We start from the raw sequence: 25,153 nt of genomic DNA, 5'->3' as shown, positions 1-25,153 counted from the left end.
TCCAATAGCCATCGTCGTCGACCCATCATCGGCCCCACCTGCTTCCTGGAATGTAGTCCTTGTTGAAGTCACATTGCACGTTGCAATTTAAATCCAAGAAGGTTTGGTTAAATTGCAAATTGTTTTATAGCACTCACAAATGTTAACCAAGGATAGATTTTTTTTGAAATTAATGATTCAATTCTTTAAAAAGGTTTAATCTTCTAAGAGATTTATATATATATATATATATATATATATAAAAGGGCCAAGTTGTTTAAACTTTTAGAAGCTCTTAGCTTAATATATTATGATAAATAGCAAGTTATAAGTAGGTGGGCAACCCCGGATGCCTGCAGGCTTATAATTACACCACACGTTAATGTCATTAAAAAAACTCAATTAACTTATATTTAATATGTTAAAATATTAATCATCAATCGGGTTGAACATAAAAATATCATCATATACAGTTAAACTTTATGAAAGCATTTGATCAAATATGGATAAAAGTTGTCTGTTCAATAAAATGAGCCACTTTACATCTTATATTACAATATGGATATGTATTAATATTCATTTTTCTATAGCCCCGTGAACACACATACACATATACATACATACATACATACATACATACATATATAATTCTTTGCTAATCTAATGACAGCAGTTATCATCAATAATTTCAATGCATGACATCTTTTATAAAGTTAAGGTAAGACATTAACATAAGTATTGATGTCTGCCAGTGCCAACTATCACTTTTTATCAGAAACAACATTGATCGAAGGATATCACTAATAAGATTGATTCAAGACTATGACACAAACAAAGATGTCCATCGACTTCATGGCCTACAATTACTAACAATGCCGGCATATGCCATCACCACTATGATTGACTGCCATATACACTAGCTATAATGCCGGACAACGATATCAAACTTTTTACTGGACATCGTGGTCTCTAATCCATGTTATTTCCTCCTCAAAGAAGAACGACAAAACATATCATTAATTAAACTCTTGAAAATAACTCGAATGTCCCAAGACTTCCAACTTTCCCTATGGAACTCATCATATGTAAGTCTCTATTTAAGAAACATAACATCATTTGTAATTAACAGCATAACATATAAAATTAATTTTGTTTCTTCCAAGTTTTCCACAAGAAGTTAAATGCCTCTTGCAAGATTCTTTTATTTGCATATATGTTAGAATCTTGGTGCAAAATTAAGAAATAAAACTATCTCAATATACTATGATGAATATACAAAAAAATATCAAAATTCATTTTTCAATTCTAATTTTCAATCACCATCCTTGTCCAGTAACTCAGCCCAGTCCCCAAGTTATCAGCAAAGATAGCAATAAAATGTTCTTATTTCGAAACATTAACAAATGACACTAACCATTAGCAGTACTTTAAATTGCATATATTTTCTTCTTTTCACCATATAGCAAATCAACATCTGAAAACCTCGACAATGACCTCGACCCAGACCTGCTCAGCGACGACCTCCTACTACTCTTCATCTTCTTAGCCTCGATTCGGTTCACAATCACCCAATATGTCAAAGTACCCAAAGTCGCCGCCATTATACCAGTCCCCATAATTGTAACTCCAACCGCCATCCAAATCTCACTTCTCCCAACCACAACAAAAGAAAGGGAAAGAAACGAAACCGAAATAAGCACACACGCAAGCCACATCAACTTGTTAATAATGGCCATCATCTTCTTCTTCGCCTTGCTTTCTATGACCACTAGAGAGGTCTGAACCACCACCACAGCCAGGGATATGAAGAGGGCCACCGAGTCGAAAATGAAGAAGATCATGAACGCCATTTGGTGGGCTATGTTGGCCTCTCCCAGTGAAACTCCCGGACTTATGGAGTCGGCGTATTGGCCGGGAACGGTGAAAATGGCAGCGAAAGCAACGGTGGCGATCAAAACGGCAACAACGGTGGTCGAGTTGATTGCGTTGTTGAGGCCTTCTCGGTGGAGTTTTTTGAGTCTTTTGGCAATGCCTAATACATGTTTGCTTGTCTGGTGTGTGTGCTGGAGTTGAGAGTGAACGCCGTGTTTAATGTCACTAACGGTTTGCTTTAGTTCATGGGCGGCGTGGGTTGGTCTGATCGTCCTTGCGCTTTGTAAGCCATGTTTCTTTAGTAATGCGACGATTTCTGAGTTTCCGGCTCTTTCTGCAGTGTCTAGAGCTGTTTCACCTGATCTGTTGATTACTCTTGTATCTGTTTCCTTGAAGTTTAGCAGCGTCATCACAATCTGGGAGAAATTTTCTTTGTGAGAAAATATGGATGTATGTTTTATGGAATTTAAACAAGCGTGAAAGAAATTATAACTGATAAAAAAGAAGCTATGGATTGTGATAGCTGTGAGGGAATCAATTTTTCGAGTCATAAGAAGAAACTATGGGTGAAGGCATTAGAACATATACTTGGAAACAAAAATATGACAATATCAAAAAATTAATTTAATTTATGCAAGGAAAGTATGCTCACTATATGTTAAGTTACAATATGGTTACGCCTAATTTTAAAGTTTGCTATGATTTATTCTTCAAAGCGTAGCTCTTATCTATTTCTTTGAGTTGATGTTAGCATGCTTATTTGAATATTCAATTGATAAAGTCAAACATATAATAATGTATATATATATAAAAAAAGTGAAAATGAAAATTTTAAACTAAACTCCTGCTGTAATGGGTTAGAAGTGTTTGAGAACATTGATGCATTTCTTAATAAATTTTCACTTTTTTTTTTTTTTTAAGTTTCTGTGCCTAAAACAGAGTATAAGGTTTTTTTTGTTTTGTTTTGTTTTTTTTTCCCGACAATGTTGCAAAGAAATGTAAAGACATTATAAGCAAATTTTAAGGCCAATATCATCTTTTGATTGTTGATGTTATATTAAACACTTACATGATGTTGATTGTATGATGTAGCCTTGCCAATAACATGGCTACATGACTAAAAAGGTGACAACAAAATGTACCGTGGTTGACCGACTCAACATGAATGAATATCACTTATTATTTATTAATTGGAAATGAGGCACACTTCCTGCAACTGCAGTTTCTCATATGTACTTAACATTTTACTATGTTTCACTATATTTCATCGAAATGTCCCTGGGTGAATATTCTGCATGATGCCCATAAAGAACATTTTACCATTATATGAATCATCTGTATGGCAGGCTATCGAGGTATGCCTGTATAAATTAATCGTCCGAACATCATTCTCGAAGCGATCCAACCGGGCATTTTGTACGCTTACAGGGTGACTTTGAACTAAGCCAATCAATTATTCATCGCATCATTTGGTTTATCCTCAGGGCCTTAAATTAGGCTTCTTGTTCTTTCTTCACTCATTTTACAAAGGTAAGAGTGTGATAAGGTTTTTAAATAACTCCACTCAACTCAAGCTTGCTTTATTTACTTCAATAACAAGAAGAGTTCTATTGTGGGGCAAACAAGTTATTTTACCATTTCTTACAATATAATTATTTAGTCTTCTATCCAAGTCCCCACAAATTGTAAAATCTTCAAATCTCTTGTGATAATCTTTTTTATTGTTGTTTTAAGTCTTACAATCCCACAAAATTTTGATAACATTTCCTGGTAGCTCCCATGTAGGAGGCAACTAAGAGGTGCCAAACCCAAAATGCCAAGAAATAACACTACTCAACATGCACTACCGAGGGTGTTATAGGCCTAGCCCAGCTAAATAAGCAAATTGTGTATAAGAAAATGGCTTAGGCCTATTTCAATGCCCCACCACCCAAAAAAATAAAATTCAATACGTCCGACATCAATGACCTAAGCTTCATTAAAACTTCTTGTTGAGAATTGGATCTTATTTAGGGTTCTATTGGTAAAAAGTAAATATTGAAAAAGTCTAGGAGTTTATTTATAAAACATTGTAATACCCTATTTAAGTCCATTTTATGAATGTACAGATTAGGTTTTGAGCAAATTCTTTCTTTCTGCTATCAAAGCCAACCCTTAACAATTTCGGACGGCGGGATTGGCCTACGCGTACAGAGACCATCTACCGCATCTGCAGGGGAGTGCGACGAACAGAGCATCGCAGGCTCTTGTACAGATCAATGTGATACTGTCGTGAGCCAAAAAGGACCACAGGATTTGCATCTTGTGAAGGAGACGGTTCGTGATGGAAGCTTGTTGGGGCAAGACATCGACGGAACCGGCGGCCTGCGAAGGACAAAAAGAGTTTGTAATAGAACTCAAGGAAAAGAGTTTGCGACGAGAACTTTCTAGGGGAAGGCGTCCACGAGATCGCAGCATACAGATCACGACTTCCAGAGACCACAACTTGATCGCAGCTTACAGAAGAGAGGGATTAAATTTGTGTGTGCTCTAGACTTAGGTTATTGTGTTTAAGGATGTCAGGCGATGGAGATAGTGCGGGAGGTAAAAAATTGGAACTTATGAGAAAGCTAGATCCTGAAGTTCTAAAAATCTTAATCGGGCTCATACAGGGAGCTAGTGTCTCGACAGGAACCACCACCTCAGCAAGTACTCCGCACAAGTGATACAACACAACCTGTAGTTGGCAAGAGTACAGTGAGGAATAACAATTATATGTTTTGTTTTGCATGCTCATTTTTAAGTAAAGTTTTTATCCATTAGTGTTATACTTCAACTAAAATGTGTTGTTTCTTTTGATATTCCTAAAGTGATCTTTCAAGAGAAAGAGACGGGTCAGACACTTCAGACCGGAATGTGGCATAGTGAACTGTGGTACTTGAACCGGGAGGGGATGGACTCAACTTTGAAATTTATTATAAAGAGTGATGAAGCAAGAGAATAAGGGAGGAGTGTGGAGGATGTGTTGCAATTACATTACAGACACATATGATACTCTTGTTTTAGCTTATTGAATTGATTGTATCATTCTTTGTATGAAAAAACAAATAAACAAAAACTTGTTTGTGATGTTTGAGAGTTTAACAAGCTTACTATGAGCTCTTATATCAGCTATGAGAATAGAAATTTTGGTGTTTTTGACTTGATTCATTTTGATGTTTAGGAATCTTGTTCTACAAATCTTGCATGGTTACTTTGTGATCTTTATTGATTGTTTTTCTCGTGTTATATTTGATGAAAAATAAAGATTATGTTTTTGCTTTATGTAAAAACTTCCACAAGTCAATCCGGACTTAATATGGTACAATAGTGAAGGTATTGAAGTTTGATAATGAAACAGAGTATATCAACAAAGCATTTGGGGAATACTTGTCAGCCCAAGAGATATATCATCAAACCACATGCTCATAAACACCGACATAAAATGGAGTATTTGAGACAAAAAATATACACCTGCTAGAAGTTTCTTGAAGCATGATGATCACAATGAATGTCCCAACGCATTGAGGCAAGTAATTTTGATAGTTGCTCAATTGATCATTAGGATGCCATCGAAGGTGTTGGGTTGAAAGTCACTTTGTCATACGTTGAAAGAAGATAATAGTGAGATCCTTCTATTGAAGGTGTTTCGATGTGTATGTTTTGTAAAGAATAACAGACAATCAATAGAGAAGTTTGATCCTCCCATTGAACGTGTTTGAATGTGTATGTTTGGTACGATAACAAGTCAACAATCAACATTGATGACAACCCGGTGCAATACAATAGAACCAAACATATGGAAATTTATAGATACTTCATCAAGAAAATGCTAAATAACGGCTTACTAGAGCTAAGTCATGTAACCAATGGAGAGCAAGTGGCTGACTGCCCCACTAAAGAACCTAGTTCATTAGATTTGTCTAGGTTATGTGACAAGATGGGCTTAGTGGATATCTTTTGCCCATCTTGAGTGGGAGTGTTGAGAATGACCTTATTTAGGGTCCTAACCTTATTTAGGGTCCTATTGGCAAAAAAAAATATTGAAGAAGTCTTGTGTTTTATTTGTAAAACGTTGTAATACCCTATTTAAGCTCATGTTATGAATGTGCAGATTAAGTTTTGAGCATATTCTTTCTTTTTGTTTTCTTAGCTAGTGAGTTGAAGGGATAGTGACATGCAACGAAAGTTGTCTTAGGTGGATCATCTGAGTTGACAATTAGCAATGCAGATGCCCCAATGAGAAAGAAGCATGGAGGGCCTTGAGCTTTAAGAGCACCTAACTTACACCCGTGATATATTTGCTATGGCACCACGATGGTAGACTCTCTATTTTCTCCTTCAATTTGTATATCTTCCTCCACCAAAAAAGGTTTTTAAAAAGAAGCCAAGGGGAATTCCCTTGTCCCCTTAAGAGTTTGGGATTAAATACCTATATAAAGAGGAAAGAGGATAGCGGCATTATGAGAGGAGTTGGGGCCAATTTTCAAACAAATTAGTACAATAGAGTTAATGACAATATGACCGGCTATATTTTCATGGAGTCTAGTCTATAGACATCTAGATGATCAATCTACATCCTTCATTTGAATTATGATAGTTACATTTACACAATCAACAAAACTCCATGCATGGACTTACATGCTTGCTTGTGTGTGTGTTTGTTCCCTTTGATTCGATTGAGCTTGCTTTGCACCTATTCACCTAGTTTGATCTAATGGACCCCACTTCATAGGATTAAACTTAGTTTGTCTTAAGTTAACCAACTTATTATGTTTGGTAGCATATTTTTAATAGGATTTAGGCATTGATTTAACGTTAACCCAACCAAACATCGAAAATGAGACATTTAAATCCTACGCTCCGTTAAATGAAATATCGCTCTTTTCGTCTTTTTTTTCCAATGTAAATATGGATTTATTAAATCCCATTCGCAGATGGATTTAAAGGATTTATTACATGGTGCGCTTTTCGCCAATAACGATTTGATAAATCCAAATTTATCAGATTTACTAAATCTTCATTAACATAAATCCGGAACGCGGCCAAACACCATCTTGGTTGGCTTACCAAGGTTTGACTAGATAGACTTGGTGGAGGCATCAAACTATAACTAAGAGGGAAATGATTTATTATGCATGTCAGGACTTGGGACTTACGCTAATTTTTGAAATGGCCAACACATAGATGTCAACCTTCTCTTAGGAAGATAAAAATGCTTGAACCCACTGCCAATAATTTCGATAGAACAGCAGTTAGCAAGACATGATGGTGTAGCTATGAACTATGTGAAGAGACCTATTAAGGAATGCATAAGAAGGGCTTTATAGTCATGAAAAGGCAAATAATAAAAAAAGACCAAAGAAAGCAATTAAAAATAAAAAATTCTTTATATAGAAAGAAGCACAGAATCTTTCTAAAGATCACAATTGAATGTCTACAAGTTCTAAGAATTACGTTACTAAACATTAAATAACTAAATACTAAGGAAGACTCCTGCAAAAATCAACAAATAAGCTAAGACACTTCTGATCCGCTATTACCAATAGACAACTATTACCGCTTAATAGATGATTACCTACCTAAACTAATCAATATCCTTAAGATTAACTCACTAGAACTCAATAAAGGTGGCCATCTAAGGAAGAAATTCATCAAAATGGTTGACAACCACATGACCAACTCTTTGGTACTTCAAATGAAATTCATTCTATGTATTGCACCTCTACCATTCTCAACAAATCTTGATCTACTACTAATCATAGATAACAAACGAATAACATTGTGAAAATCAGAAACTCTCTCTCAAAAACTGAAAAAGATTTACCTGTGGACGCCCCTTTCTAGTCGCCATATGCAACGCTGTATTTCCCTTCATATCCAACACGTTCACCAAGCTCGGTTGATGCTTGAGAAGCTCCTCTACAACCTCCAGATTATGTCCTTTAACTGCCATATGTAATGCGGTTTGCCCCTTATTATCATGCCTGCAGGAAATCCCCGAATCTTTATCTAATAGAAGCTTCACAACTTCCAGATGTCCATTCCGGGCAGCAGAATGCAGAGCCGTTTTCCCATTACTTCTTGTGATTTTTGCCAAACTGTTGTCCACTTCAAGAAGAAGATATACAATCTCGAGATGCCCTTGAGAAGCAGCAGTATGTAATGGTGTTGTGTTTGACAAGTCCACTGTCATGGCAAGCTCTGGAAAGGCCTTCAGCAGCTCCTTTAAAACATCTTGCAAGAAGAATTGTTTCGTTAGCTTAATGTGCTCAGTTTGCCAGTTGGCTGAGTGAAGATGAAACAACTAATTTGGCCAGAAGTTATGGTAGCAAAAGTCATTATTATTTTATCAAATTATAGGATCAAATTCTTTTTGTAGAGTGTTTTAACAACCATTTGGTTTTTTTCCATGGAAGATCATCGGAGTTCAATAAGAAGAGATGAAAAATATGAAATAGAAATAAGGGATGATGCAGCGGGCTTCAACTTATCCTTGTCTAATTGCCATTATTATATTAGTAAACTCTTTTAGTGTTACTAAATATTTGTTTAGTTCATATACTTTTTATGTTAGGTGTTATAACCATTCTACCCCGTGGTAGTGGAGAAAAAGAGAAAGGTCCTCCCTATGTGACATTTTTTTTCCGGCCTTTTGATAGAAAGAAATTTCCCTTTTCCTATTAACCTTTTGTGCTCTTCTTCTTCCTTTTAGGGTTGTCAAAATGGCTTGTTGTTCACAAACAGCTCATGTTCGGCTCGTTAAGTAACTCGTGTTCGGTTTATTCGCTAAGCAGACGAGCTGCACACGAACAATTTTTTTACACTCGATATATAAACGAGCCAAACACAAATAAAGTTTTGTCCGTTCATGTTCGGCTCATTTTGACTTGAAATAATTAAATTATATATATACATATATATATATATATATATGTATATATATAATTTAATTATTTCAAGTCAAAATGAGCCCTGTGGGTGTAATTCATGAATATTATTTTTAAACAATTTAATTAACTAAAAGCAACAAACATTTATAATCAATTAAAATTATTAATTAAAAATAGAATAATATATATTAAATTATATTTAAATTAATATTTTAATTAAAATAAATATTTAAATCTCACCCTTACCTCTAACATCTTACAGCTGCGTGACTAGGGTTATCAAAAAGGCTCGTTGTTCGTAAACAGTTCGTATTCGGCACGCTAAGCAAACGAGTCAAGCATGAATAATTTTTTTAAGCTCTATATAAACAATTCGAACACGAACAATGGAATTTTTTAATGAGCCGAACACGAAGAGAGCCTGGGCTCACTCAAACTCGGCTCGTTTACACCTTAGCTTCCTTGCTGCAGGTAGCTGCACCAGCTCGATATTAGAGCCTAATGGGAGACGGAACCCCAAATACCAATCGCAATGACGATCGCAATTGGAAGGATTTGTGCGAAGCTCACTCCTATCTTGAGCTACGATTTGATGCCCCTAAACCTGTTTTCAATAAGTTCGTGGATGAGGAGAGGAGTGAGCTATGAGCAATCAGGATCAATAGACATTTTCCACCGACAACCGCACCGGTGAGCATTGCTACCACACTTGATCTTGGAGATGTCGTTGTGTTAACTCTGAGACCCAAGGCGACCTCGAAGGCAAGAGTTAACCAATCGTAACAAGAATCTGTGTTCGACGAGGACCGACATCTTCACCGATATGCAACCATTTCTAACTCTAATTCAGAGGTTGAAATTCCCTCTTGGGATTCCAATTACAAACATCACCATTCATAAGGTAGAGATGGTGGAGATTATTAGGTGAAAATTGACAAACCCTCCTTTGATGGTTATTTGCACATAAAAGATTACTTAGATTGGGAGCAATCGGCCAAGTCTTTCTTCGACTACATGGATATTCCATTAGAAAATCAAGTTAACTTGTTGCTTGCAAATTCAACGGGGTGGTCGGTGTTTGGTGGGTTCAACTGACTCAATCCAGTAGGAAAAAAGCTGAAGTTGTATACGAAGCTGGAGGAGGATGCGATAACTGATGAGAAGTCATTTTGCTACCATCCGATTACAAATGCTATATTTACAATATAAAAAAATTACTTAAGAAAACCACACTATTAGTGAATGCACTAATGAGTATTATTTATTGAGTGCCCGTAACGATCTAAATGAAACAAATCAACAGTTAGCGATGAGATACATTGGCGGTCTCAAAGAACCTATTCAAGAAAAATTAGAGACGAATGTTGTTGGTCACTATCCTAGGCTATTAACTTTGCTTACAAAGCTAAATTGCAACTCTCTTGAGCGCAAAATTTAACACTTGGAAGCAACCTAGTGAGGATCAAGCATCGATCAGCGAAGAAGTCCAAATTCCAGTGCATAAAAAAGCTCTCTTCAAGTGCAACTATATCCAAATCAATCATCCGCATAAGGAAAGGGACTAACAAAGTCAAACATTGTCAAAGATAACATTTACAACAACTTGGGGCCATTCAAATTCCAATGTTTGCAGCCAGGGTTTCGTTCTAATGACTGCCCTAACTGCCGACAAGCTCAATTGAATGAAGGTGAACAAGAGTTGGGAGACAACACAGACATTACCGCCAATCGATGATTGTGAAAATCTCATAGCAGATGACGGTGAATTCTTATCTTGCATCTTAGAAAAGATTCTATTGGTTCCTAAACAAATGAATACATCTCAACGGCGTCAGATTTTCCGCACTAGATACACTGTTATGGGAAAAGTTTGTGATCTACTTATCGACAGTGGGTGTACGGAGAATATAATGTAACAAAAGATGGTTAAAGCCTTACAATTAAAAACCACCAAACACCCAAATTCATATAAAATTGGTTGGGTAAAGAAAGGTTTGGAAATAGCAGTGAATAATTCATGCCAAGTCTCATTCTCCATATGAAGGCAAATATAAATGCGAAGTTGTATGGATGTATGTTCATATTAGGTAGGACTTGACAGTATGACACCAGGGCTTGGTATGATGGAAGAGTAATGCATACGTCTTTGAATGACAAGGTAAAAAAGTCCAGTTGCTGCAAAACAACTCCTCCGCATCTCAGCAGGAGAGTCACCTCAAGCGGAGAGATCAGCTTTTACTTTCATTTCTGGTTCACAGTTGATTGCAGGATGCAAACATCACTCGTGGTTACTAGGGGTAATAGTGATAGATCATGTAGCCGAAACTGCAGAAATGAAGACCTTAATTCTACCATAGGAAATGCAGAATTTACCACAACAGTTTGCAGATGTTATGCCTGCTAAATTGCCAAAACAGCTTCGTCCCATCCAATCAATTCAACATCAAATTGATCTGATTCCTGGAGCAGCCAAATGAGTCAAAAGAACTAGGTTGGCTAAAAGTAATCAATGAGGAACTCTTAAGCAAGGAGTACATTCGCCCTATCCTCAGCCCGTGCACGATACCAACCTTACTTGTCCCTAACAAGAATGGATTGGCGAATATGTGTAGACAATCGAGCTATAAACAAAATTACTATAAAGTATCATTTTCCTATGCCAAAATTTGAGGATCTCATGGAAAAACTTGCCGATGCATCTATTTTTTCCAAGTTGGACTTAAGAAGTGGGTACCATCAAATCTGTATTCGTGCAGGTGATGAAAGAAAAACAACCCTGAAAACTAAAGAAGGGCTATATGAATGGTGTGCGATGTCGTTCAAGTTATGTGATGCACTAGGCATGCTTATGTGACTCATCAATGAAGTCCTCAAACATTTTCTTGATCAATTTTGTATCATTTATTTTGATGATACCTTAGTTTACAACTCTTCATTGTCGGATCGCCTCAAGCACTTGACTGCTGTCCTATAAGTTCTATGTGAACAAAAATTATATTTGAACAAGTCCAAATGTGAATTTGCTATTTCAAGCGTGCTTTTTCTATGGTTCATCATTGATAAATCAGAAGTCCATAGTGACCACGGAAGGTTGAAGCAATCAAGTCGTGGTCGTCTCCATCTACTGTCTTGAAGATTTGAAGTTTTCATGATCCCGCCAAATTCTATCGACGATTCATAAGAGGGTTTACCATGATTATGGGACCAATCACACGTGCCCTTAAAAAAAAAAACGTGGGAGCCTGAGCAACAAAGAAGTTTTGAAAACTTCAAAGACAAATTGAGAGCAGCCCCTGTATAAAGCATTCCCAACTTTCACAAACTATTCCAAGTTGATGTTGATGCCTACGCTATTCGGATTAGTGCAGTTTTGTTTCACGAAGGAAAGCCCAACGAACTTTTTAGTGAGAAGCTGAGTTAGCCACGTCAAAGATGATCCACATATGAGCAAAATTATATATTGTCATAAGAGCATAAAAACATTGGGAGCACTACTTTCTTCACCAAGTATTTATTTTGTTAAGTGATCATTGATCTCTACAATTTCTGCAAACTCAGAAAACATTGAATCGAATGCACATGTGATGGATCGTCTAACACAGTTGTTGACGTTTTGAGTAGACGGGCCAACCTCCTAGAGTCCCTACTAACCACTATCATTGGTATGGAATCTATTAAAGACTTATAAGCCGACGATTTTGATTTTGTTGAATCTCGAGTAAATGCAAAGCAGGTCCAATTGCCGAGTATTATCTCCAAAAAGAGTATTTATTTAAAGAAAATCAGCTTTGTATATGAAATACCTCATTGAGAATGAGGCTAGTTCAAGAACTTCACGGTGGTGTTCTAGCAGCTCACATCGGAGGAGATAAACTTTGTCATTATTACAAGCTCGCTTTTTCTACCCTAAACTCCGATGGGATGTATCAAGATATGTGGATTGTTGTCACAAATGTCGAACTTACAAAGGATCCTCATAAAACACTGGTTTATACAACCCATTACCGATTTTAGATTCAATTTAGGATGATTTAAGTCTTGATTTTGTTTTGGGGTTGTCGAAAACAAAGCATGAGATGGATTATGTAATGATGTTTGTGGATTCTTATTTAAAAAATGTCACATTTTATTGCTTGTAAGAAAACATTTGACGAACTCAATGTGGCAAATCTTTTTCAAAGACATTGTTAGATTGCATGGCATACCTCGAAGCTTGACCTCTGACCGCGATATCAAATTCGTAAGCCATTTTTGGAGAGAACTCTGGAAGCAATTTCAAACCAACCTCAAAATGAGTTTAGTTTATCATCCACAAATTGATGGCCAAACGGGGGTCACCAACAAAACACTTGCAAATATAATTAGGTGTCTAGCAGGCAAGCAAGCATAGAGATGGGATCAAGTATTAAGTTAAGTTGAATTCGCCTATAATTCTATGGTGAACCGTTCCACAGGTCAGGCTCCATTTGACATTGTTTATATTACGGCTCCCACCATATCGTTGATTTGGTTGTTATACGAAAACCGAACAGTAAAGTTGCTAGTCAATTAGCAATGGACTTCATTGCCACCCTTCAAGATGCTTGCCCGAAGGTTACTGCCAGTGCAACAAAGTGCAAGTTACAAGTTGATAAACATCGCAGGCATAAAGAATTTAATGTAGGAGACTTGGTTATGGTTCATATACGCAAAGAGCATTTTTCAGTCGGCACTTGTTCTAAATTGAAACCAAGAAAATTTATTTGGGCCTTTCCCTATCTTTCGCAAAATAAAATACAATACCTATGTTATTCAGCTACCACCCGAACTCAACATCTCTCCTCCTGATGATGGCCAAACCCAAGTTTTTGAACTCGAGACGGGTTCTTCAAAGTTGGAGAGCAACTGATGAAGCGGGCCTCAATTTATCCTTGTCTAATTATCATTATTATATTAGTTAACACTGCTTTAGTATTATTAAATAGTTGTTTAGTGAATATACTTTTTGGTTAGGAGTTATGACCCTTCTACCCCGCAGTAGTGGAGAAAAGGAGAAAGGTTCTCCGTATGTGATAGCTTTTCCCTGCTTTTGATAGAAAGAAACTTCCCTTTTCCAATTAGCTTTTTGTGCCCCTCTTCTTCCTTGTTGCAGGTGGCTGTACCAAGGGACATTTACATACATACCATAGGATTCCTTAAAAGAAATGATGCATGGAATAAAGGAATAATTAAGGCAAACTTGACCTACTGAATGGTGGTAGGGGTTCATTCAATACCAATTTATTTTCCTTTATTCAGGACTTTTGAAACTATTATCATTATAGCTTCCTGGTTCAAACATATAGTGTAAAATTCATTTAAGATGGTCCAAATAAAGACTAAAATTTAAAAATAATGCAGATGATTCAGTAAGTAAACTGATGGAAACTGGAAAGAAAAAAATAACAAAGGTGATTCATGGGTAAACTAGTAAATAATGTAGCAGATTTAAAAAAAAAAACAGTTATCTTCCTAAACTTACACAATTTGCCCAGCAAAAATGTTAAGTTTGTTTTAAAAAAATTATAACTTCGGTAAACAAGTTAAACAATGGATTTAAGAAAAGGGAGGCAAAGGGGCTATACGATAGACTTACAAATAACTAAAGCAAACAAAAACATACACTTCTAAACAACAGTATTGTTTCAATTATGTTGTAAAAAGTTAATGACAATTATTTAAAATTGATTAAAACACAGATGTAGATCATGCCAAAACAGCCTAGCTTTGCTTCTGTTACCTTAGAAAAATAACAAGGCAGGTAGATGCTATCTTCGAAAAGCATTATATTAGGAGAGATGATTTTAGCATGTTTTATGGCCTCTTAATTGAGATATTCACATCATAATTTTCTGCTTTTTGTACTGACCTTTTATGCCAACATAGAGACACCAACTTCAGTCTGAATATATCAATTTTCTCCCTCTTAAATTTTTCTATATAAGCTACATTAATAAAGAATTTAGAATCATAATACAAACAATTCTAAGAAAAAAAAGTTTTGCATCACTTATGCTTCAGCAACATCCATAACTGCAAAATCATATACTAATAAATCATCCGAAAAACAATTTTAGAAAAAACTATAAGAATGCAATGTGGATCATACCAAAATCACCATGCTTGGCTGCTATATGCAATGGATCATAACCATTCTTAGCCTTAATTCCAGCAATCTTAATGTCATGATATTTCAGCATCTCACTAACTATATCCTGAAATCCATACTCCGCAGCCACGTACAATGCAGTCTCTCCAGCCTGGTTCAGCTTCAACAACTCCTCTCTCAATTCCTCATCCTTCAAACCCATAAGAATCTCATTTACCAAGGCTAAATTCCCTGCTCTTGCAGCTGAATGCAGAGATCCATCATCCCGTTTAGCTGTAGGCTGCTTTCTTGTCTTCTTTCGACTCCAGCTGCAGCTCTCTTGCTCAGTTGTTGACTCCATGCTGCTATTCTAGAAGTTAAATGCAGCACCTTTTTCTAATTTCTCTTCTCCCTGGATAATAACCAGCAAGTATCAAAATCTGCAGCACAAAATCATCTGAGATCATGAGAAAACCTTTTTGATGCTATACATAAACTTTAAGCCGCAACAAGTGTTGTCTAGCAATAGATGAGATTAGATTTAAGTGATTAGACTTTAGTAAATACCGATTTACTAAATCCTGAATGGGTTAAATCCAGAAAACTGTTTAGCAACAGACTTACTAAATGGTGTAAATCCAATAAAACTATTTGGCAATTTCTGCCAGAATTTAAATACGGAAGACCGTTGGGAGGAAGAGATAACATTATCCCATGTTATCGCCACAGCTGTTACCGCTCTACACCATAAATCCGAACCCCACGAAGTTAAATCCACCGAGTCGTAGGATTTAGTAAATCCGGAATTTACAGCTGAAATCCGTGGAATCCTAATTTAAGGCATCCAGGAATTTATTTTGTTAAAACTGACGTCTGGCAGGATTTCGCTTAAATCCTGCGTAAATTTGGAAAACCTTAAATCCATTGCCAAACAGCCTGGTGATTTGAACACACGGACACACACAGTTCGAGACCAGCAAAACATAAAAGTTAACAACTTTTCAAAGTCCACCCACACTTTTCTATCCATCCTTACCCAAGATTTCTTCTTTCTCTCAAACTTCGCATCTTACACTGAAGAAGTCAATAAAAGGATTCTACAATGGCGCGCCTTCGTAAAACTCAGCTAAGCAAAGCCTACACGGACATTCTAACAAACAGTTGGCATGCATGGGCTAAGTGACCCAAACCTAAGAAACACGAACCAAACCAAAACCGTCAGAAAGATGACTTGAAGACTTCAAATTCACATTTTTGCTATAATTTTCCTGAGATCCAGATCTGCAGAGCAGAAACCCGGCCAGGGAAAATTATCAAAACAAAGTCTTTTGTGGGATCAAAGATCCGAATGTGCCGCAAAATCTAAGAAGAAGTACGCAATAAAACAAAAATCGCACCTTCTTTCAGCTGACAAAGATCAGAATCCAAAATCCAACTCAATCCATTGAAATCAAACCCCTCAAAAGCGGCGAGGAACGCATTGGGGCAGAGAAGGAAGCAACGGATCTCCTTCGCGATATAAGTGAACAAAACAAGTGGTTGAGATGACGACAGCTTTTCCATGACTGAGAAAAAGAGAGCGCGCAGGAAACTAAAGAAGGAAGGAAGCAGGAAACTGCGTAAAACTATAACAGCTAAGGGTATTTGCATACATACCACTTAACTCTTACTTATTTATATATCTAACACTCAAACTTTCATATTTATTGATATAACACCAAACGTTAATATTACAATAATAATATCACTATGTGGAGATGGATTTCGGCTAAATGTGCGGATCTTTCGGATTTTCTATTGTTGTTCTCGGTTTTCTTTCTCATAGCTTCTTCGGGACAGCTTATATTAACCGTTTAGTTTGTGCGTTTTAGAAAAAATTGCCTACTGCATTTGGGTTTTTTACATTAAACGCAGGTGCAGATCGACCCCCACGATCGACTTGCGGGTCGTGTTACCCTGAAACGCAAGTTGCCCCCAACAGAACATCAATTAAAACACTGAAGTTTCTGAATGTAACTTCTGATTTTATGAGACTGTTTTATGTTTTCACTGTGGCAGAGAACTTCAATCTGCTTCTAATTTCTATTTTGTTTTGTTGTTATTTTTCAAATATATATATATATATAGACAAGAACGGGTTATGTATATAAATTTGAAATTTTAGGTAATAAATATGTTAATAGTAAGAATTGTGTGGTATGGATGTAAATTTTCTCTTTTTCTTATTTTTATTTTGTAGATTTTTCAATCCCGAACTCCAGTGTAAGTGGAACCCAGCACGTTTCATGTAAGACCTGCCAATCTTCATCTTTGTCGGGAAACGCACACGTGCCGAAAAATGATAGATTTTTTTCGCACGTGGCTGCTCGGTAGGATGAGAGCATTCCCACCGCATCCACCGTCACTGCTTTATTGACCGAAATAATTCTATAAATCAGCAAAAAAATATTATAAATAAATATATAAATAAATAAAGAAGGCTGAAACTTTAGAAGAAGCATAATATTAACCGTAATATTAAATTCTTTATTAATTTTAATATATAAATAAAATCTGATAATAATATTTCATAATTTTTAAATTAAAAAATAATTTAATATTAAATTCCTTTTTTACTTTTAAAATTATGAAATATAATAATTATATTTAATATATAAATTCCTTTTTTACTTTTAAAATTATGAAATATAATAATTATTTTAATATTAAATTCTTTTTTTTTTAAATTATGAAATATTATTATCATATTTTATTAAATTCTGTTTTTTATATATTTTTTCATAACTTTATCTAAATTTCAAATAAAAAATTAGTAAAAAAGCATTTGATGTGAAACACAAGCTTTAATTGTGTTTCACATTAAATGCAACCCCTCTTTTGGGTAAACTGTGTTTTGACAATTTTTACAAAAAGTTTGCAATTTTCTAGCTGCGGTATTACTTTTTCAAAAAAAAAAAATATTATAATAATCACCACAATTACTTAAACATTAGATTATTTTTCAGCAGCTTCATGATAATTTTTTAATAAGTTGATGCTGCCGCAAACATACCATTAGCTTCTTTTTGCTTAATCCCTGCACAGTTGGCTCCTTATGCTAATTACGATTAATTTTAAACTTCTTTTAAAAATTCAGTCAATAAAAAATACAATATATGTTTATATATTAGAAAGTTGAGTCGTAATGATAATTAAATTAGAAATTAATGATTAATAATTAGGGTGTGCTTTGAACCTGAACCTAGCCCTCTAAAAGGCATGCACAATACAAAACACATACCAAGATCTTTCGTAATAGTTATTTCAAAACTATCTGATAAAAAATAGTGAGGATAGATTAATATTAAGTATTTATATATTATATTTATTTCTAATAATATAATTTTTTTCCATTTAGAGATTTTAAATATTAAGAAATAATAAATTGTCCTACAATAGAAAGAATATCTGATATTTTTTTTTAATTGAATAAAATTTTATATTAACCTATCTTAAATAAATTATTTTAATATGAGCTTAAAATTTGCTAAATTTATTTGAGATTAATAGATATATTCATTTCGCAATTTGTCTCTAAGTGTAAAGCCACTCATCCACCTAAGCATTCTCATCTTGGCAAAACTTAACTTAGTTTTATGTTTTTCTTTTAAAATTCAACATTCAGTGACAGAGCATTGCCGGTCTTGCCACCATCTTATATTTTTTTTCCTTTTAGAATAAGTGGAGTTTTTCTATCACACAATAAGTCTGAAACATTCCTCCACTTCAACTAACCAACTTGAATTCTATTAATAACATCCTCATCTATATCGTCATCACTTTGAACAATAGGCCCTAGATATCTAAAGTGTTCATACTTTTTAATATTTTGATCACCCATAGTTAAACCTCTGTCACTAGAGCTACTACTACTAAAATTACATTCCATGCATTCAATTTTAGCTCTAATCAAATAAAGGTCCTTATACTCCAATGTAGACCTCCACAATCCATTTTTTTTCTAAGTTTCTCTCTAGTTTTATTCACGAAAAGAATATCATCAACGAAAAGCATACACCAAGGAACAATCTCCTATAAATGTCAAGTAATAGCATTCATAGCTAAAGCAAAAAGATATGGACTTAAAAAGCTGATCCATGGTGTAATCCAATTGAAATATGAAAATTTTTGGTCAACTCTCCTTGTGTTCGAACACAAGTAACAACTCTTGTATACATGTCGTTAATGACTTGAATTGAATATAAGTCATATATAAGTCATATCAACACCTTTCTTCTCTAGAACTCTCCAAAGGATATCTCTTGGGACCTTATTGTAAGCTTTTTCTAAATAAAAAAAAACTCATATGTAGATCCTCCTTATTCTTTCTGAAGTTTTCCATAAAACTTCTCAATAAATAAATAGATTGCATAGTATACCTGCCAGCATAAATCCAAATTAATTATGAGAAATCTTTGTAACGCGTCCTAATCTATGTTCAATTACCCTCTCCCATAATTTTAAAGTATGGCACATCAACTTAATTCCTCGATAATTTGCACACTCTGATAATTTGCACACTCTGCACACTCTTGCGCATCCCCTTTATTCTTAAAAATGGGGGCCAAACTACGCTTTCTCCACATATCGTACATCTTTTTAGTTTTTTAAATAATATTAAAGTGTTTAGTAAGCCAAGAAACTCTCAAATCTCCTATATATTTTCATATTTCAATTGGGATATCATGAGGTCCTATAGACTTTCCACCTTTGGTTTTCCTTAAAGCCTTCTCAACTTATTTTTTACTTGTGTGGTGGTAAAAAAAGAAACATTTTATTATGATTAATGATATAAGATCATTAAGGTTGATTGTATTTTCAAAAACTTTATTAAAAAGTTTATCAAAATAACTCACCCACCTATGTTGAATATCTTTATCTAAAAAAAGCACTTTTTAATTTTTATTTTTAATACACTTTACTTAAGTTAAATCCTTACTTTTCTTTTTTGGCTAGTTTATACATATATTTTTCACCATCTTAAGTATCTAATATATTATAAAGCTCACTAAAAGCTTAATTTTTAGCTTCACAGATTGTTTTCTTAGATTCCCTACGAGTCATTTTATATTTTTTGCAGTTCTCTAAGATTTTACATTTAAATCGATTTTTATAACATAACTTCTTATATTTTATCTTGTCTTGCATATTATTATTTCATCACTAACCTTTTTTTTTATTTATAGAAATTTTTTCTTTTGATTCTTCAAGTATATCTTTGTCACTTGTTTAATAGTCACTTGTTTAATAGTGTTTGTTTAATAGTGTTTGTTACTTTATCGAACATAGAATTTGTTTCTTTATGAATATCCAAAATCTTGAAATCTTGAAGTTTACCCAAAAAAATAATTTTATCTGTCGCTTAGGTGCCCCAATCTAATTATACAACAATGTTTTCTAGTATTCTTTATTTCACAACTCTGCATCATAAAATCAAGAACTAATAATTGATGTTGAGTACTTAAACCTTCACTTGGAATGACCTTACAATCTTTACATTCTCGAAGTTATCATCTTCTCATATAAGCTTCTAATAAGTCAGTAATTTCTAGTTATGCTTTATAATAATCCTAAATACTATATACTTTTTTTTAACAATCACTTATTTAGTAATATTCATGCTAAATCTTTAATAATAACTTGTACCTCATTTCTTATAATTAAGTACATTTTAACTCTAAGTACATATAAATCGAGCCTTTGACAAATCATTAATCTTTATAAGCAATTTGACGAAGATTCCTTTTTTTTTTTAATTACGAGCAAATTTAATTAGATGTTAATGCACATACTCATATACTATAAATATTGAACATAAGGCTTTTACAACTAGACCTAAAACATTCAATTACCATACAAGATGGACTACATTTTCATGATCATTTAACGACAATTAAGGTGACGACACAATGTGATGCATTGATGTTAAAATATAACATCTACTTAGACCATGAATGTAATGAAATTGGGTGAACTATAATAAAATCAAAGTAGTGATTTGTGAGGCTTAAAATTTCAATTTTGGCGTTAGAAGGTTAAATATAAAGAATTGAACTTAAAATGTAAGAGAATAAATAATTTTATGTAAAATATTTATGTTCTATTTAAGTGGTTTCTTACATAAGGGATTTAACATGATTAACTATTATGTTCAACAAATATCTTAGCTCTTCTAACATAAAAGGAAAACTTTAAAGATTAGCTTAAAATACATAATAAACTAAATAATCATCCTTTAAGGGAGGTGATTAAAGTTTAATCTTATTTTAATAAACATATCTTTAAGCTACATAAGTAAAACTATTATAATTAAGGACCTAATTACCAAAAAAAGTGACAATTATGTTTTGTAAGAACCTTTGAGGGGAAAGTTAGATGCCTTCTCGTAAATAGACATTCAAGTTTTCTCACTGAACATTGTGAGTTTCTAACAAATCAGTTACTTCTAGTTGTGCCCCTTGATAACCCTAAATACTTGACAGTTTATTTCTCTTTTCAATGACCACTTATTCAATGATATTCATGACAAAACTTTAATATAATTCTACTATACTAGCACACAAGTCTTAAGCTATCTATGCCAAGAAATTAAAGATTTATATTGGATTGAACTGCAATCATACAAAAATTTCTCCCATAATCATGGGAAAGTGAAACCATACACAGAAGGAAGAGGCTTCAATCATAAGTTAGGAGAATTCCATGAATATAATAAATAATAACAATACACAGAAGGAAAATTTCTCCCACCTCCCTCATATAGCATATATTGGATTGATCTCTGATTCAGAGGAGTTAACATGCCAAGAGCTGGACCCGGCGCTTCTCCTCGACGACTTCTCCTTCTTCCTGAGCTTTCGTGTCTTCTTCGACTTCACCACATAGTAAGTCATTGTCCCGAGAACTCCGGCCATAATGACCCCACCGATAACGGTAACGAGCATGGCCGCCCACTGGAAATGGTGGCCGACGATGATATAGGAAGAAGCTATGAAAGCGACTGTGGTGCACACTGATGCCAACCACATAAGCTTGTTTATGACCCCAACAACCCTCCGCTCCGACTTGGTCTCGCCCCGCACCAATGTGATCTGCACCACCACCACCGCCAGCGAAGTGAAGAGAGCTATCGCATTGAAGATGAAGAAGATCTTGAAAGAGGTGGTGAGAACAGCTACTGCAACTCCACTATCCTCATCCCCACCAGGAACAGTGAAGATTGCAGCAAAAGCTACCGTGGCAAACAGCACAGCAACCACTGTGACAGAGTTAGTGGCATTGTTGATTCCCTCCCTGTGCAATTTCCTAATCTCTTTAGCAATTCCATGAACATTTCTGTTGGTTTTTCTTGTCTGTTCTAGCTGTGTGTGGACATCCTTTTTAATTTCTGTGACGGTCTTCCGAAGCTCATCTCGGGGTTGGTTCAAGTCGTTGGCTCGAACTGCACCGTGCTGCGACAAGCATTCTTTGATAACTTCGGCTTCTTCTGAAAGAGGTAAGTCTTCAGCAATGTCTAAAGCAGTCCTGTGATCTCTGGTCAGCGCATTTACATGGGTGTCTGGGAGAAGCAATAGTGCATTTACAATCTGCCAAAAGGATTCAAACCAAAGTAAGTTACCATAAAAAGACTTTATAATGTTTTTGAGAAAAGTGTCAAAATGATTCTTTGATTCTTTATAGGTGTATTTCAATCCCAAAGTTCATAAAAGCTCCAAATTAATCCCCATGCTCTTTTAACGGAGGCCAAAATAATTCTCCATAAGGACTATTTTAACCCAATATAAGAGAGTCCAGGGACCAATTTGATACTTTTATAAACTCTGGGATTAAAATGCCCCATGTAAATAGTCAAAGGATTATTTTTGACACTTTAATCGGAAGTCTTTTACACTGACTTCATGAATTACCAAAAAAAAAAAAAAAAGGAAAACGAAAGCTTGATGAATCTAAATCACATCTGACCAAGGAAAGTAGAAATAATTCAAAATTTAAACATAGGGAAGCAGTACCTCAGCTCTCTTTTTCCTTGTGGCAACATGTAGTGCTGTGTTACCATATTTGTCCGGTAGCATCACAATTGCTGGATAGGCATCGACTAATGCCTTGACCACATCACAGTTAGTTCCTTTAGCCGCCATGTGCAAAGCAGTTTGGCCCTTCTTATCAGTTCGCAGGGCAAGCTGCGGGTCTTTTTCCAGCAATGCTTTTACAACATCAACATGGCCTTGCCGAGCCGAAAAATGTAATGCATTTTTTCCATTTGTTTTTGCCAACTCGACCATATTGGAATCCTGAGCCAATAGCAACTCTACTACTTCCTTGTGACCCCTCGTCGCAGCAGATATAAGGGGAGTTGAATTCGAGGGGCCGAAAGTTCGGCTGAGTTTAGGATCCATATCCAAAAGTGCCTGCACGATAGCTGTATATACAATTAGTGATACTGGCTCATAATAGGCTTTTTTGGAAGATTTTAAACCAGTAACAATACAAGTAATTCATCCTAAGTAGTGAGGATCAAAGGAAAAGAGGAGGGAAGCTTATTTATCTATGCACAAATGCTTCAAAAAGGTCGAACTTTAATAACTTAAAAGGTAAAAGCTACTATTTGTTAATTTCAAAACAAGTATTCTACTGCAAGCAAACTTTGAACCGTTTCTACCATAAGCTCTGATTGAAAAGAAAGTTATAATGACTCATTATAGACTGGATGTACCAAGAAAAGTGTGGAACAGTCATAAGCAATATCTGACTCCTCCGCTAGAACTCAATAAATAGAAGGATTAAGTTTTAAAAAAAAGTTTACCATGCAAGAGTTTGAATCAGCTTAAAACAAAGAGACATGTGCTTTATCAAAGAAAGTGCCACTGAAACAGAAAAAAGCATACAAAATTTCTCACTTTTGTAGCAATTAAAGACAAAATTGCAGCAGGAGAGTACTTGGTGGGGCTTAAGTTGTTGGATTGGCGCTCATCCAAAAGTTCTTTCAAATTACAGCTTTCCCATTGATGAGAAGAATCTTCCATTGTTTCAACAGTTCTTTGTTTCCATCCCTTAGGTGATCAAAAAGGGTTCAGAACACAGATATATATATATACATATATATAACTTCAAATCACTGAAAGATGGTAAGTAAATGGCTTAAGTAACCATTTCCTGAAAATTTTATGATTCATCTAACCCTGTCTATCAGGCCATTGCTCATTTATCCTCAAAACGTAGTAATTCTGAGCAATGATGGGAAGTAGATTACAAGATCAAAATTCTACAATATCAATAAACTAGAGGCTGCAAAATACATAAATATGAGAAGAATTAGGGAGAGAGCTTTAGGATAAGAGAAAGAGAGAGATAGATAGATATTCTTCTTGTATGGGTGAGTGACTCCCCAATAAAATGGATGAATAAACCCCAATTCAGCGGGCAATTTATCCATTTTATGTGTTTTGAAAGCCTTCATAATTTTGGGTCATTCAATCTCTCCTAATCTCATTCAAATTCTAATAAAAGAGAAGGCACATAATCGTTTGTGCACACACCAGCTAAATGCAATAGAAGAACAGAACCATCAGAACTCCAAATTCTATAGAAACTTAAATCAAAATTGATAGCACAATAAAACAAAAGGAGTAAATCTTCAGAAAAAAAAAAAAACCGTTTTAAACTAAAAATCAGCAATAAAAAAGAAAGCAGCTCTAACCATGGTGCCCTTCTCTGCTCGCCACATGCAGCACATCGAACCCCGATCGATTCTTCCTCGTCACGCACTCCTTATCAGCATACTTCATCAGCTCAACGACAACGTCCAGATGCCCCTTCTCCCCCGCAACGAACATCGCCGTCTCTCCGACCTCGTTGACCTCGTTCACCACCGCCGATCGAAGCTCCGCCACCTCGGCATCGAAATCGGCTCCCGACGAAGTCCCCGTCATCAGCGCATCAATCGCGCTGAGAACCTGCCGCACCGCCGCCACATCGCCGCGCTGCGCAGCCAAATGGAGCTCCGTGTCATTGTACCTCCCCGTCACCTGCTTCACGTACTTCTTCTTCCCCGCTGCTTGGTCGATCCTCTTCCCTGAATTCGAAAGCACCAGTGCTGGAGCTGCGGCTCTCGGCGAGATCGCCGGCGAGTCCATGCAAATCCCTGCTAAGGTTAATTCCGGATCGCCTTCTCCTGCAAGATTTAAACGACCATGAAACAAAATAAGCAGAGAAGGATTCAGAGAGGGCAAAAGGGTAAAATTCCCGA

The 25,153-nt window shown here is 35.4% G+C and overlaps 1 protein-coding gene across 1 annotated transcript; it reads right to left on the bottom strand.

Moving 5' to 3' along the window:
• Positions 1 to 1,232: 1,232 nt before the first annotated feature.
• LOC110018653 (ankyrin repeat-containing protein ITN1-like) lies at positions 1,233 to 25,153 on the bottom strand. Its single transcript, XM_020716020.1, has 6 exons — positions 24,605 to 25,153; positions 22,917 to 23,326; positions 21,672 to 22,493; positions 14,890 to 15,238; positions 7,697 to 8,106; positions 1,233 to 2,267 (listed from the first exon to the last, which is right to left on the bottom strand). Exons 1-6 carry the CDS (start codon positions 25,038 to 25,040, stop codon positions 1,407 to 1,409), a joined length of 3,288 nt encoding a protein of 1,095 aa, XP_020571679.1. The 5' UTR covers positions 25,041 to 25,153; the 3' UTR covers positions 1,233 to 1,406.

This window comes from Phalaenopsis equestris, unplaced genomic scaffold (genome assembly GCF_001263595.1).
Source record: "Phalaenopsis equestris unplaced genomic scaffold, ASM126359v1 Scaffold000030, whole genome shotgun sequence".
Lineage (NCBI taxonomy): Eukaryota > Viridiplantae > Streptophyta > Magnoliopsida > Asparagales > Orchidaceae > Phalaenopsis > Phalaenopsis equestris.
Note: the sequence above shows the minus strand (reverse complement) of the source record. Positions and strands in the feature narration are given on the sequence as shown.